The 12,589-nt window shown below is 42.6% G+C and overlaps 2 protein-coding genes across 2 annotated transcripts in view; both read left to right on the forward strand.

The window, feature by feature from the left end:
• Positions 1 to 2,040, forward strand: part of LOC118340313 — a 4,244-nt gene extending 2,204 nt beyond the window's left edge. The window contains exon 2 of the mRNA XM_035678207.1: positions 384 to 2,040. Within this exon, the coding sequence (XP_035534100.1) occupies positions 384 to 1,774 (1,391 nt within the window). The 3' untranslated portion in view covers positions 1,775 to 2,040. The remainder of the gene's footprint in view (positions 1 to 383) is intronic.
• A 289-nt stretch (positions 2,041 to 2,329) lies between these two features.
• LOC118340314 (adenylate cyclase type 3-like) lies at positions 2,330 to 12,133 on the forward strand. Its single transcript, XM_035678208.1, is given in 21 exon segments — positions 2,330 to 2,924; positions 2,927 to 3,468; positions 4,423 to 4,572; positions 5,653 to 5,792; positions 5,928 to 6,039; positions 6,238 to 6,365; positions 6,702 to 6,860; positions 6,937 to 7,096; positions 7,487 to 7,594; positions 7,774 to 7,850; positions 8,025 to 8,186; positions 8,365 to 8,452; positions 8,670 to 8,786; positions 9,555 to 9,826; positions 10,029 to 10,110; positions 10,315 to 10,473; positions 10,798 to 10,944; positions 11,052 to 11,168; positions 11,265 to 11,391; positions 11,474 to 11,598; positions 11,716 to 12,133. Coding segments are annotated over 21 exon segments (3,273 nt in total). The 5' UTR covers positions 2,330 to 2,797; the 3' UTR covers positions 11,890 to 12,133.
• Positions 12,134 to 12,589: the final 456 nt, after the last annotated feature.

Here is a 12,589-nt window from a genome sequence, read left to right on the forward strand (position 1 = left end):
ACATTTCAAACTTGAGTTGGCTGACTGAACTGTGACAAATTTAGTTTAAATAGTAAGCGCAAAGGAATAAATCAAATAAATCCATCAAAAATAAATTAATAATTACTGCAGATCACTTCCTGTCCTACACTTCCTCAAATGACATTCAGTACTATTTTTTGTTACACTTCCCCAGTCTGCGTAAAGCCCACATATTTAAAACTACATGCCAAAGTAACACAGGTCTTAGGCATCTAAACGCAGACCATGAATCGGAACAGTATTCCCAATTAGGAGTAAGTGACACTTTAAGTGCAGAATTTAAGTACATTTACCTAATTTTAACCTGTGGTGAATAGTAGAAAACATTTTCCCGTACTTAAATCGTTGTCCCCCCCTTCCAGGTGTTTCCGGTGCGGTGAAAACAATGCTACGGAGTGCAGCAGCGGGTTTTGCTTTTGGAGAAGCTGCATTATTTGCAGTTGAGCCCACACTGACTGAAGACAGTATCCTGCTGAGTGCTGCGACTCTGGCTGCTGGACGGGCCGGTTCCACCGGTGTCGGGGTCGTGTCAGCGTGCCTCGTGTTCACCTCAGTGCTCATTTCCCTGGGAAGTGGGTTCCTCCTCGCTGCCATGGTGATGAAGCTGTCGAACAAAGTTGGAGTGAGGCTGCCGTGGTTAGTGGAGGTCACGGCAGGAGCCTTTGTTGTTGTAGGTGCTGTCACTACTGGAGTATTAGTTGGCGTCCTTCCACCGTGGATCTGTATTGTAGCCCAGGGCATTCTGGTCCTTACAGTCTACTCATACTCCAATATTAACGACATGACCACAGCTCTGTTAATCATCTTCACCACCCTCTACCTCAGTGTCGTATATGGGAGAATGGGTGCCGTAGTTGGACTCTTTATTTTAGGATTGACCATTTCCCTGCTTTGTGCCCTTCGGAAGGCTCTGAAAGAGAGGATAACACAAAGACCAAAATCTAAAACCGGGTGCCAACTTTTAGAGAGGATATTCTTCTACTCTGTTTTTGTGGGGATAATGGGATTTTCAGTAGGTTTAGGGGCACGTGAAGCAGGAGAAGGGTCTGAAGCAGAGGTAGTTTTGATGCTGCAGTCGGTCCTCTGGGTGGCATTTCTGTCCGCAGGGCTGCTAGGAGCTGGCCTGGGAACAGTGGCCACGGTCGGGCTGGGGCCAGAGGCTGCTGGAAAGGTTGCTGTGGGAGCTGCTATAATATCATCAGTCGCCCTGAGAGCCATTCTGCAATTCAGCTCTTCTCTTGGGGCCCGAAGCAGCATGGGGGGAACATTAGGAACCGCTACAGCTGCAGGAGTGTCACTTGGAGCTGCAAGTGTTGCAGCAAAACAGGTGTTCGGGACTCGAAATTCTGCTTTTACCGTTTTAGGTTCAGTTGCTGGTGGTGCAATTCTGGCAATGCGAGGTGTGGTGCTGAAAACAACTCTGCTAACAACATCAGAACTTCTGACAATCACCCTTGTTGCAGTAGGGGCATTTGTTCTGGGTGCACCAAAGAGCCCATTCCACACTCAAGTGAATCTACAAAGGGGCCTTCTCACGGGGCCACAGCTAATTATAGGAATCGGCATGGAGACGGTCACCGCAGCAGCAGCACCTATCGGAGCCGGGGCACTTGGGGCTGCAGCGTTGGGTACCGCAGCTCTGGGGAGACTGGGGACTGTGGGAGTTCTGGTGGCTATAGTGTTGGCTTTGGGAAGTGCTCTTAGCGGCATGATAGGAAAATCACCACCAACAACAAGCGCACACAGAGACTGATTGACCCCTGAGGTTAGGGGTCACCGACATTAAAGGGACATGTGTGCAAGTCGACATGGATAATGCCAATGATCAAAAATGACAGTTGTGTCATAAACATGTTTTATTGTGGCTTCCAGTGTTGAATAAAATGAATGACACATTTGAACAAAGCCTGTGTTTGTGTATTTATTCGACTGATAACTGTAAAGCGCTACTGGAGGATCAAATAAACAGTCAGCTTTAATGATCTCTTTACCTCACCTCTTCACACCATCAGTGCCACATTTCCCAAGACATGACTGCAAGCTGGCAGTTACTTTGGTTTCATCTTAGCAACAGTAACAGATGACTTGCTGTTCAGAAACAGGAGAAGAGGAGGGGGTGGGGGTGGGAGGAGAGAAAAGCAAAAAATAATATCAGAAGACTGAAGAGCATCTTAGGATAGAGTCTGCTGTGCATTATAGAGAAATATGGATTTATACATCAAAAGGCTTGGTATGTCTGCCTATATGTACTTAAGTTGCCCTCTCTGAAAAGATTCTATGTTGCATGCAAATGGATATCCACCTGTTGCTCAGGGCTGTGTCGGTCTATCATGGCAGTACGCAGGACTTCAGCAGCAAGGAAGAAGAGGTTGCAAGAAGTTCCACTGAAACAGCCGGCTCCAAGACTGTGAGAAGCTCTGAGAATCTAATATACCTTTAAAGGAATTTAATGGCACCGTAAAGTGGAGAAACGTGGTAATCATTTCCAAAAGTAAGCGAGGTTTCACTGTGGATATAGTCTGTAGAGGAGTCATTGAAACTTAACAGCCTGAGAGGGAATTATTCTCTGCACTGACGATGATGTTTTTTTTGTTTTGATTGAGATGGATGGATTTTTGCACAAAGTTGAAAGTTTGACAGTTGTCTCCAAAAGTAGCACAAAGATGGAGCGCATCACAAGTTCACCGTGGATTCTGGCATTCTGTGCGCTTCAGGAATAATGTTGCACGACAGTATTACTCCATGAGCCGAGAGGATTAACCTACAGTAAAATAACATGTCTCTGAACCGGGTCCACACGACAGACACGGAGCAGTCTGCAGAGTACTCGGTCGAGTACTCGGTGCAGGTTCCCAGTGACTCCAGCACTGGAGCGGCTCGGACTCGGGAGGTCACCGTNNCCGCCGCCGCTTCCTGCCGCGCGCCGTGCGCCTCACCTTTACGCCCAATTCGCTGGAGAATCTTTACCAGAACTACTTCCGCAGACAGAGACAAGATAACCTGCTCGTGTTGGCGATGTTTGCTGCTCTTTTCAACAGCTTCATCATCATCATGTGCGCGGTGGTGTACACCGAGGACAAGCTGGCGATGGTGGTGGTCGCAGCCGTGGGGCTGGCTGCGGACGTTGCGCTCTACGTGCTGTGCTGGCTGCAGAAGCTCCCGGCGTCGCCAGTCTCACGCGGAGCTGTACCGTACGTGCTGTGGTTAATGATCGCCGTTCACGTTTTATGTTACATCTGTTTGAACTACGAGCGTTTCCCGCAGGCCAGCGACTCCGTGGGCTGGCAGGCCTTCTTCAGTTTCTCCAGCTTTCTGACACTCCCACTGAACCTGGTGCCGCTGCTCCTGCTCACGGCCCTCTCCTGTGGGATACACACCCTTGTACTGGGGGTGACTGTGGCGAAAAAGTTTGAGGATAACCTGCAGGGGCCCATGCTGGCGAGGCAGGTAAATATGGCCCTCAGTAAAGTTATGCATGACAGAGCCCCCTGAAACTTAGACGGTAAAAGAAGCCCCGAGGTGTCACAGGTGGCAGGTGGAGAGCGATGGATGGAGTTGGGTCGTGTTTTTTGTGGCATGTGACCCTGATGCCCCCCCAAAAAAGTCAAATGAGAGTAAAATGAGAAATGGAGACAGAAAATATAACCTTTTCATGGAGCAATGTTGGTGTTACTTGTTTGTTACTTATTTTGTGTTTATTTGTTTAACTTTTCCACTCTTTCTATGACCCATCTCAAGGATGTAAATTATAGATGGTATATGATCATTGTACTTCTTTTTTGGTCTACTGACCACTCAAAGAGCTTTTCATCACTTGTCACATTCACCCATTCACACACAGTGATCACAGAGGCTACCAAGCAAGGTGACAGCTGCTCATCAGGAGAAATACATCACTTCTTATCCAAAGCACTCATGATGATACTATGCTCTTGACACACACACTAACACACCAATGGCACATCCATGTGGAGCAATTTGGGGTTCAGTATATTACCCAAGGACACTTCAACTGGACTGAGAGAGCCAGGAAACAAGTGACCCTCAAAATACTAGAAAACCCCATCTACCACCTGAGCAACAGCCGCCCCAATTACTGATAATTATAACAGAGAATTTAAACTCCTAAAATACCTTTTCTTTTGAAAGGCAGCCTATCAGAATAATTTTTTTTTTCTCTGTAAAATTCCAGACAAGAAATACCACATAGAGCCTCTGAATTGGTTAATCTAGAACCTACAATGCCCAAATAAATAAATACAAACATTTGTATGAAAAATCGACTTTCATCGAGACTTTCAAGGATTAACAACATGGCTCCACATGTTGACTGATCTCTGTACATGAACTGAGAATTACAGATTATGGTTCCAAACACACAACCTCTCTCGCTCTCTTCAGCTCTTAGCCAACGTGATGCTGTACCTGTGCGCGGCCGCTGTGGGGGTGATGTCGTACTACATGGCGGACAGGAAGTACAGGACAGCTTTTTTGGAGGCTCGTCAATCCCTAGAGGTCAAACTCACACTGGAGGAGCAGAGCACCCAGCAGGCAAGTGGAGCACACAAACATGCACACACATAATCACAGGTAACCTTTTCTTAATGAGATAATACATTTTCTTATTTGGGGCAAACACACACATACACAAACACACAAATACACCTGTGAGATAGAACACCCTGTGCTGCCTAATTATGGTGTGTTTTGCACAACTCAAGGCTAATAGGTTGATTAGAGAGACTTGTTGTTAACACCAGTGGAGCCACCGTCAGGGACCTGGCATCATACATACAGTCAGATTAAGCTCGCCAACAACCAACAGAGCCATTACCAAAGGTGTGAAAGGATATGAAGTTTTAACTATTTTTATTGTATTTAATTAGGACCTTTATTGCTTATATCCTTATTCCTTATTCCCACTTTATCTCCTCTAGTATTATATTACTATACTTACTTATATTAATATATATTGTCTATAATGTGAATGTTGTTCCTGGTCCATTTTGCTTGTAAGTTAATTGTCCTAATTTACCAGAGAGGGAGACTATCATTTGTCTGTCCAAAGAGTGAAGGAGTGACACATAAATACATAGAACGGCAATGATACGTCCCCTCAAAGCCATTTTATGCTATTATGTATTTCTTCTCATGTCACGAGGGTGCTGGTATTTGAAGGTTGATTCTAATTCATAACTGTATTGAAGTAAAAGATAATGTAACCTAAACTGTCTCCAGCCATGCTCTGATTGATTTAATTCTTCTTTTGATGCACTTTCTTGTCCTTTCCACGATTCTGACTGTGGCAATTTGTAGGGGAAAAAGAAAGCAGACCTGTGAGCTTAGAAAGGGGTGGAAAAGATGGTGGATAGTGTTGATATGAAGATGGAGATGGAGAAACAGAAACAGATAAAAAACAAAAAGTGTATGTAGAATTCCCAAAGGTTTGCGAGAAGACAACTAAAACCAGCCAACCATAACACATCTGACCCGTTGACAGCATCTCTTGAGGGCTGCTAGGATCTGTTTACTGCCTCAGTCATGCTATTCACACACACACGTTCACATATGGATAACTCATTATTTTGTCATTACTGAACGTGACAAAACTCACTTTGTGTCTCCATGTAGGAGGAACTATTACTGTCCATTCTTCCCAAACATATCGCTGATGAGATGCTGCAGGGAATGAAGAACCAGGCCAATCAGCAAGAGGTCCAGCAGCATCAGCAGTTCAACACAATGTACATGTACCGCCATGAAAACGTCAGGTCAGGCTCACAAAATCAGCTTTTTGGGGGGAGATTTCAAAGCTCCACCGGTTGTGATGTTGTTGTCATTGTTGTTGGTGAAGGTTTTTACAGCTTGTTAAATGCTACATTGCAACCTCTGCACTTGTGTTCCAGTATCCTGTTTGCTGACATAGTGGGATTCACCCAGCTGTCCTCAGCCTGTAGTGCCCAGGAGCTCGTAAAGCTGCTTAATGAACTGTTTGCCCGCTTCGATAAACTGGCAGACGTGAGTGTCTGTTCTTGTATGTCTCTTCTTCTATCAAGTGGCTCAAACAATGTATAGTATAATATATTGTTGGTAGGAACACTGCTAATGTTTGATATAGCTTATATGTAATTTTCCATGTTTTTTTTTATTCTAAATTTTGCTTTGCTACACTTTATTTAAATATGCAACTTCTCCTGCTCTGGCCTCATCTTGCAGGATCATCACCAATTAAGGATTAAGATCCTCGGTGACTGTTACTATTGCATCTGTGGTCTTCCTGACTTCAGAGAGGACCACGCCGCCTGCTCCATAATGATGGGTCTAGCAATGGTAGAAGCCATCTCGTAAGTAGTGATTTTAAATTCACATTTTTATACAAAAGACATAAAAATAACTTATATACCCAAAGAAAAGCACAGAGACAAAACAAAGGCCAGTGACAATGTAGAGATGGTATCAATTTATTTGCATATCTTGTGTATAAGACAACAAGGAATCATAAAAAAAAGATGTATATATAAGATATAATTTTACACAAGAAAAAAGTATGAATGAAAGGAAGAAGCAAGACAGAGGAGGACGGTGGGCCCAAATCTTGAAATTGTAGTAAGGACAATGCAGGCTAATCACAAGAATCACAGAATCAGAGCAGACATCCTCTGCTTTCCCTCTTGCTCCAGGTACGTACGAGAGAAAACTAAAACTGGAGTGGACATGCGTGTGGGTGTTCACACAGGCACCGTTCTGGGAGGAGTGCTCGGCCAGAAGAGGTGGCAGTTTGACGTTTGGTCCACAGATGTCACTGTAGCCAATAAGATGGAGTCTGGAGGTATTCCTGGGTAAGTGAGCAATACTTTATTTACTTTATCAATACTTCTGCTGTGCATTTTTTTTAAAGGTTTGTGTACTACACAGGAGAGTGCATATTTCCCAGACCACCAAGGACTGTCTGCATGGAGAATTTGAACTGGAGCCGGGGGAAGGTGGAGATAGGTGCGAGTACCTGCTGGAGAAAGGCATTGACACTTACTTGGTTCTAGTGTCTAAACAGGTGGCAAATGGGCTCAGCGGAAATGTGAGTGGAACAATAATGTGGGCCTGATATGTTTTACTCTGCAAAAAAGTTTATTTTTAAAGCCTTAAATAGATTTACTCCTTATACCCCATTAAAAAATCCTGAATCTATGAATATGAATCTCCTATTTCACTGTAAAGTATATTCTCAGTGTATGTGCACTGGTTGCTTCAGGTTTCTACATCCCACTTAATTGCATACTGATCCAGGGTTGACTTCCAAACTTGTGATGTCACAAATCATGCTAGTAGGCCCCGCCCCTTAAAATTGGATTTTCAATGAGCAGAGAAACTTCCTACTATCAGCAGATGAATGTGAAAACATCCTTGTAGTGTCAAACTCTGCACATTAACAGCATTAACATATGTTTTTCCTGTTTCCCTTCTTCAGAAACCAGGCACATTGTCCAACAGAAATTCAAACCAGTTGATCAACACTACAGCAACTAATGGGAACACAGCCTCGCCCCAACCCACGCCCAGAGAGTCTAAACAGGAGGTGAATTATGTTTATTAAATGTAATTATTCAATGACTTAAGTAAGTAAATATCATATTGATACCCATGCATTGAAAACACACATCCCCAGTACCATTAAATGATTCTTTAATGGACATTCTTAAAAAAAGTGTTATTAATAATCTTACCTGTCCGAACTCTCTTGCTGACAACCTTTAGAGGAGTAAGGCGGTTGAGGAACAAGTGATCAACAGACGACTGCAGCAGGAACTGCTGGACAGAGAATCTCAGCAAATGTAAGAAAATGAGACGAAAAGCAAGGATGATGATTACAGAGTTAGAGGGATAACATGAAACTTTAAGGCCGATTTTGCAAATAAGACTGTAGCTGAGATAACCAAAAACTGGATGAAAGTGATTGCATTGTCCACCTGTATTCCTTTTGCCATATCTCTCCATCTTCCTCACAGAATGAAGGATAATCAGATCAACCCTGTCTCATTGCGTTTTGTGGACGGGAAGTTGGAGGAGCACTACTCCTCAGAAAAGGAAAAACGAAGCGGCGCAGCCTTTTGCTGCTGCATCATAGTGCTCTTCTTCATTACAGCAATGGAGGTGTTCATAGACCCACTGTGAGTTAATATTTTGTCTCATAAGATGTACATCTTATAAAAAGCATTTAATAGACAAAAAACCAAATGCTACCAGGCTTTAAAATGCTCCGTGGACATTCTGTGAATTCATATACGGACCAATTGTGCCGTAAAAAACGTAAACAAAAAAATGACTGATACTGTGTTTTTGTTCTAGGATGGCTGTGAACTATGTGACTCTTGCAATAGGAGAGGTATTGTTGCTTATCCTCACAGTGTGCTCCCTGGCTGCCATCTTCCCCAGGGTGAGAAAAAACAAAATCAGTATCCATGGTTGTGGTGATGGGAGACAGAAATGTATTGAGCAATCAGTGCTTTGCTAACTTTTTGGCTCAAAATCTTTATTTTAAACCACTTCTGATTAAATTAGTGACACGAGACTGATGGAACATTAGTAGAGACATGATGTAAAAAATATACTCTCTTTTTTGGATAATGACATTGATGTTTTCTTTCTTACAGATGTTCTCCAAGAGGTTGGTGTCTTTCTCAATGTGGATCGATCGCACACGGTGGGCCAGAAACACATGGGCCATGGCGGCCATATTTGTTCTTACCATGGCTGTGATTGCTGACATGGTACGACTGCAAGACACTAATATATTACACAGTATACAGGATTTAAATAACACAAAAGCAAAATACATTGTGATATAGAAGCTCCCCTGGGAATTCAGTCCAGAAACCATTTATTCATCAAATAACTTGATGCTAATCCATTGAATTAGATACCTGAAAAATCAAGGTAATCAAACGTTGCCAACCTGTGTATGTGTGCGCCTTTCCACTTTGTCCTCATCAAACAGCCTTTTATGTGTCTGACTACATGTTCCCTGTGGGGTCCATTAGTTGTCTGTCTTGCTGCCTGCTGGCTCATTTGTCACGGCCCCACAGGAGCAGCCTGTTACACACACTGCTGACTTCAAGTTCTGACAGGAATATAGGACGCTAAAGTGAACATTCATTTTTTTTCTGTCTTAGCTGTCATGTGGAGGTGACAGTCACACTGGAAAAAAAAGAAGTGAATATGTTTTATTTATATATTTAATTTCTATTTTTATAGTATATTGAATGTAGCTGAACAATAACCAATATGACACAACTGTATGCACCTAATGTACATGTACAGCTTTAAGTGCAGCAGAAATTATGTTCTAAATGTGTTGTATGTACATTCATTTCATGAAATTAATACATGTATTTGTTGAATGAATTCATTATTGAATGTCAATGATTTGAACTCCATGTTAAGTCTCTAATCATGTCCTAACCATGAATACTCTGCTACATATGAAATTATTGATTTTTTATTAAATGTACTAATGCAGTTCATCTCTGTTGTTGCAGCTGAGCTGTGTCCCACCGTCCTTTCGAGTCTTCAACAGCACCTTGGGCCCCATGCTGGAGTCACTTGGTGACCGAGGCTGTGCAGAGAATCCAAAGCACTACAGCTACATGGCTGTGATGTCACTCATCGCCACCACCATGTTAGTACAGGTCAGCCACCTGATTAAACTGGGCCTCATGGTGCTGGTCGTCACAGCAACTGGAGCAGTTAATATCTACAGCTGGCGGGACATATATGACCTGTACGATTTTATACAGTTTGCCTCATACAGGTGAGGAATGGGTAAAACAGATCAATGAACAGTCTGAATAATGGACATTTGTATGCAGCCGTATTGAAAATACATAAATAAATTGTGATAAGCCAGAAAGATAAAGATTCTGCTATCTTTAGTGGTTTACAAATACAGTTGTGAGTTCACACAAAGTGATGGAAGTATTATTATTATTCTGCCACTGTCTTTGTTTTTCCAGAACATCCATAGTGCCATCCAAGTACCTCATGACCATGATGATTATTGTCATGATGATTGGGTTCTACTTCTTTGCCCGCCATGTGAGTCACTTTCTCTTGTAAACCCACATTGTATCACACTTTGCTGACCACCAGCCTGTCTGCCGCATGAAAAAATCACATGAAAGTCAGCGCCTAATGAAGAAAGCATCCTGTGCTTGGGCAAAGCAATTATCACTATGGTGTTTTTTCCTCAAAATAACCTACTCATTTCATCTTAACTGTCATTCCTACTGTGGTGTGTAGTTGGAGCGTCAGTCCAGGAAACTATTTCTGTGGAAGATCGGTGTGCACGACCAGAAGGAGAGGGTGTTTGAGATGAGGCGCTGGAACGAAGCACTGGTCACCAACATGCTGCCGGAGCATGTGGCCAAACACTTCCTAGGCACTAAGAAGAGAGATGAGGTATATATGATCCTGGGCCATGTTAAAGTATCATGAGTGATGGATGTCAGGAATGAGGAGAAGGAATGTCAAACAACACAATTAAGCAACTTAATATAGCTTTGTTACTTGCCTCATTGAAGTAATGAAGGCACTGTATGTAACGCTCATCGCAATGCAGTTTATTGTGTATCAGCGCCATCCTGTGGTCGATTAAATTATTACATATTAGAGCTTTTCTCTGGTGAATTCTCATAATCAGTGATAACAATTGTTTTGTGTCAAAGAAAAACATAGAAATACAAAATCCAAGCAATCTAACATCATGCTGCTTGTCATTTATAGGAGCTGTACAGCCAGTCTTACAATGAAATAGGTGTGATGTTTGCTTCCATCCCCAACTTTTCTGATTTCTACACTGAAGAGAGCATCAACAACGGAGGCCTTGAGTGTCTCAGGATTCTCAATGAGATAATCTCAGACTTTGACAGCGTGAGTCTGAACAGTTTGTTGTATGTGTATGTGTCATCAGTGTGTGAACAGACATTTTAAATGCCTAGGCCTCCCCTTGACTAACTAATGTACACTTTCTCTGCCAGTTACTAGACTGGGATGAGTTCCGCTGCATCACCAAGATCAAAACAATCGGAAGCACCTACATGGCTGCCTCAGGACTCACTCCAGAGAGCAACACGAACGAATACAGCAACCGCAAGGTTGTTACTTTAAAAGCCTATATGTTTACTGTTTACCTTGTTACATGTATATCTGTTATCCATTTTCTCTAAACTGGTTGTGCTCTTATTCCACAGCCAGAGGACCAGTCACTGACTGAGCGCTGGCAGCACCTATCTGCCCTGGCAGACTTTGCCTTGGCTATGAAAGTAACCCTCAACAACCTCAACAAACAGTCCTTCAACAACTTCATGCTCCGAATCGGTTAGTGTATGTGTGTAAGCCCGTCTGTGTGTACATTTGCAAGTGTGTGTATGCTCATGTTTCCATGTTAATTCCCTATCAGGTCTGAATAAGGGGGGGGTTTTGGCAGGAGTCATTGGAGCTCGTAAACCTCATTATGATATCTGGGGCAACACAGTCAATGTAGCCAGCAGAATGGAGTCCACTGGAGTGATGGGAAACATCCAGGTAGTGCAAACACAAAAGCACACATACAGCAAGTTTGAATGTCTCCTGTTAGGCCTTTTTTTAATGTCATGTTCATTTTCAACTTCTGATTTTGTGAATCTCCTGCTCTGCCCTCAGGTGGTGGAGGACTGCTATGACATCCTGAAGGAGTATGGCTTCCGCTTTATCCGGAGAGGGCCAATATTTGTCAAAGGGAAAGGGGAGCTGCTAACCTTCTTCATGAAAGGAAAAGATAACCCCAGTAGCAATGGGACCACTGCCCTTCCGCATCAAGTTGGGGACCTTTCTTGATTATTTTCACCTGGTGAAATGCCATTAACACCAAGCCAGTTTCTCTGATATACACAGGTTATTTACCTAGTTGTTTTTTCATACATTCTGTAGCAATGTAATGTATATGGAAGTAGACCAACACAACACAATAGTACTATAATAAGCATTAGGCCTACAATTTTGAAATACCATTTCACCCACAAAGGAATGTAATATCAGAAACTGATTCTGTATAGTTGTACATAATTCAGTAATACAGTCACAGAGCTCCTGGGTTACAGATTTTATCACTTTGCACTTGATTCATAAAGTGCTATGAGACTTACAAGCTTGGAAAAGACATATAAAACATACATACATTACTTTTCTTTGTTTTACCTTGAGCTCAGGTTTTGTAAAATAATGTATCTTAATTACACTGTATTTATACTGTGCTAATAAAACATGTTTGCACTTTGCAAGTTTTTAAGATTATTTTGTGGATCTTGAGATGCAATGTTGGTTGGTCAGAGAGCAGTGCTTGAGCTTGATTCTACACAAGTCATCTGCACAACATGCACATCTAGCTTTCATGAGGAGGGGTCTGGTTTGATTAAATAAATGACCAAATAGTTAAAGACCCTGCACACCCACATCCGGTGTGATCAGTTGTTCTGACAGACTTATGCTCGGTGTGAAGATGAGCTGAGGTATATGTTCACCAAATTCAACAAACCAA

Source organism: Morone saxatilis, unplaced genomic scaffold (assembly GCF_004916995.1).
Source record: "Morone saxatilis isolate NCDOM2014 unplaced genomic scaffold, NCSU_SB_2.0 Contig7, whole genome shotgun sequence".
NCBI lineage: Eukaryota > Metazoa > Chordata > Actinopteri > Moronidae > Morone > Morone saxatilis.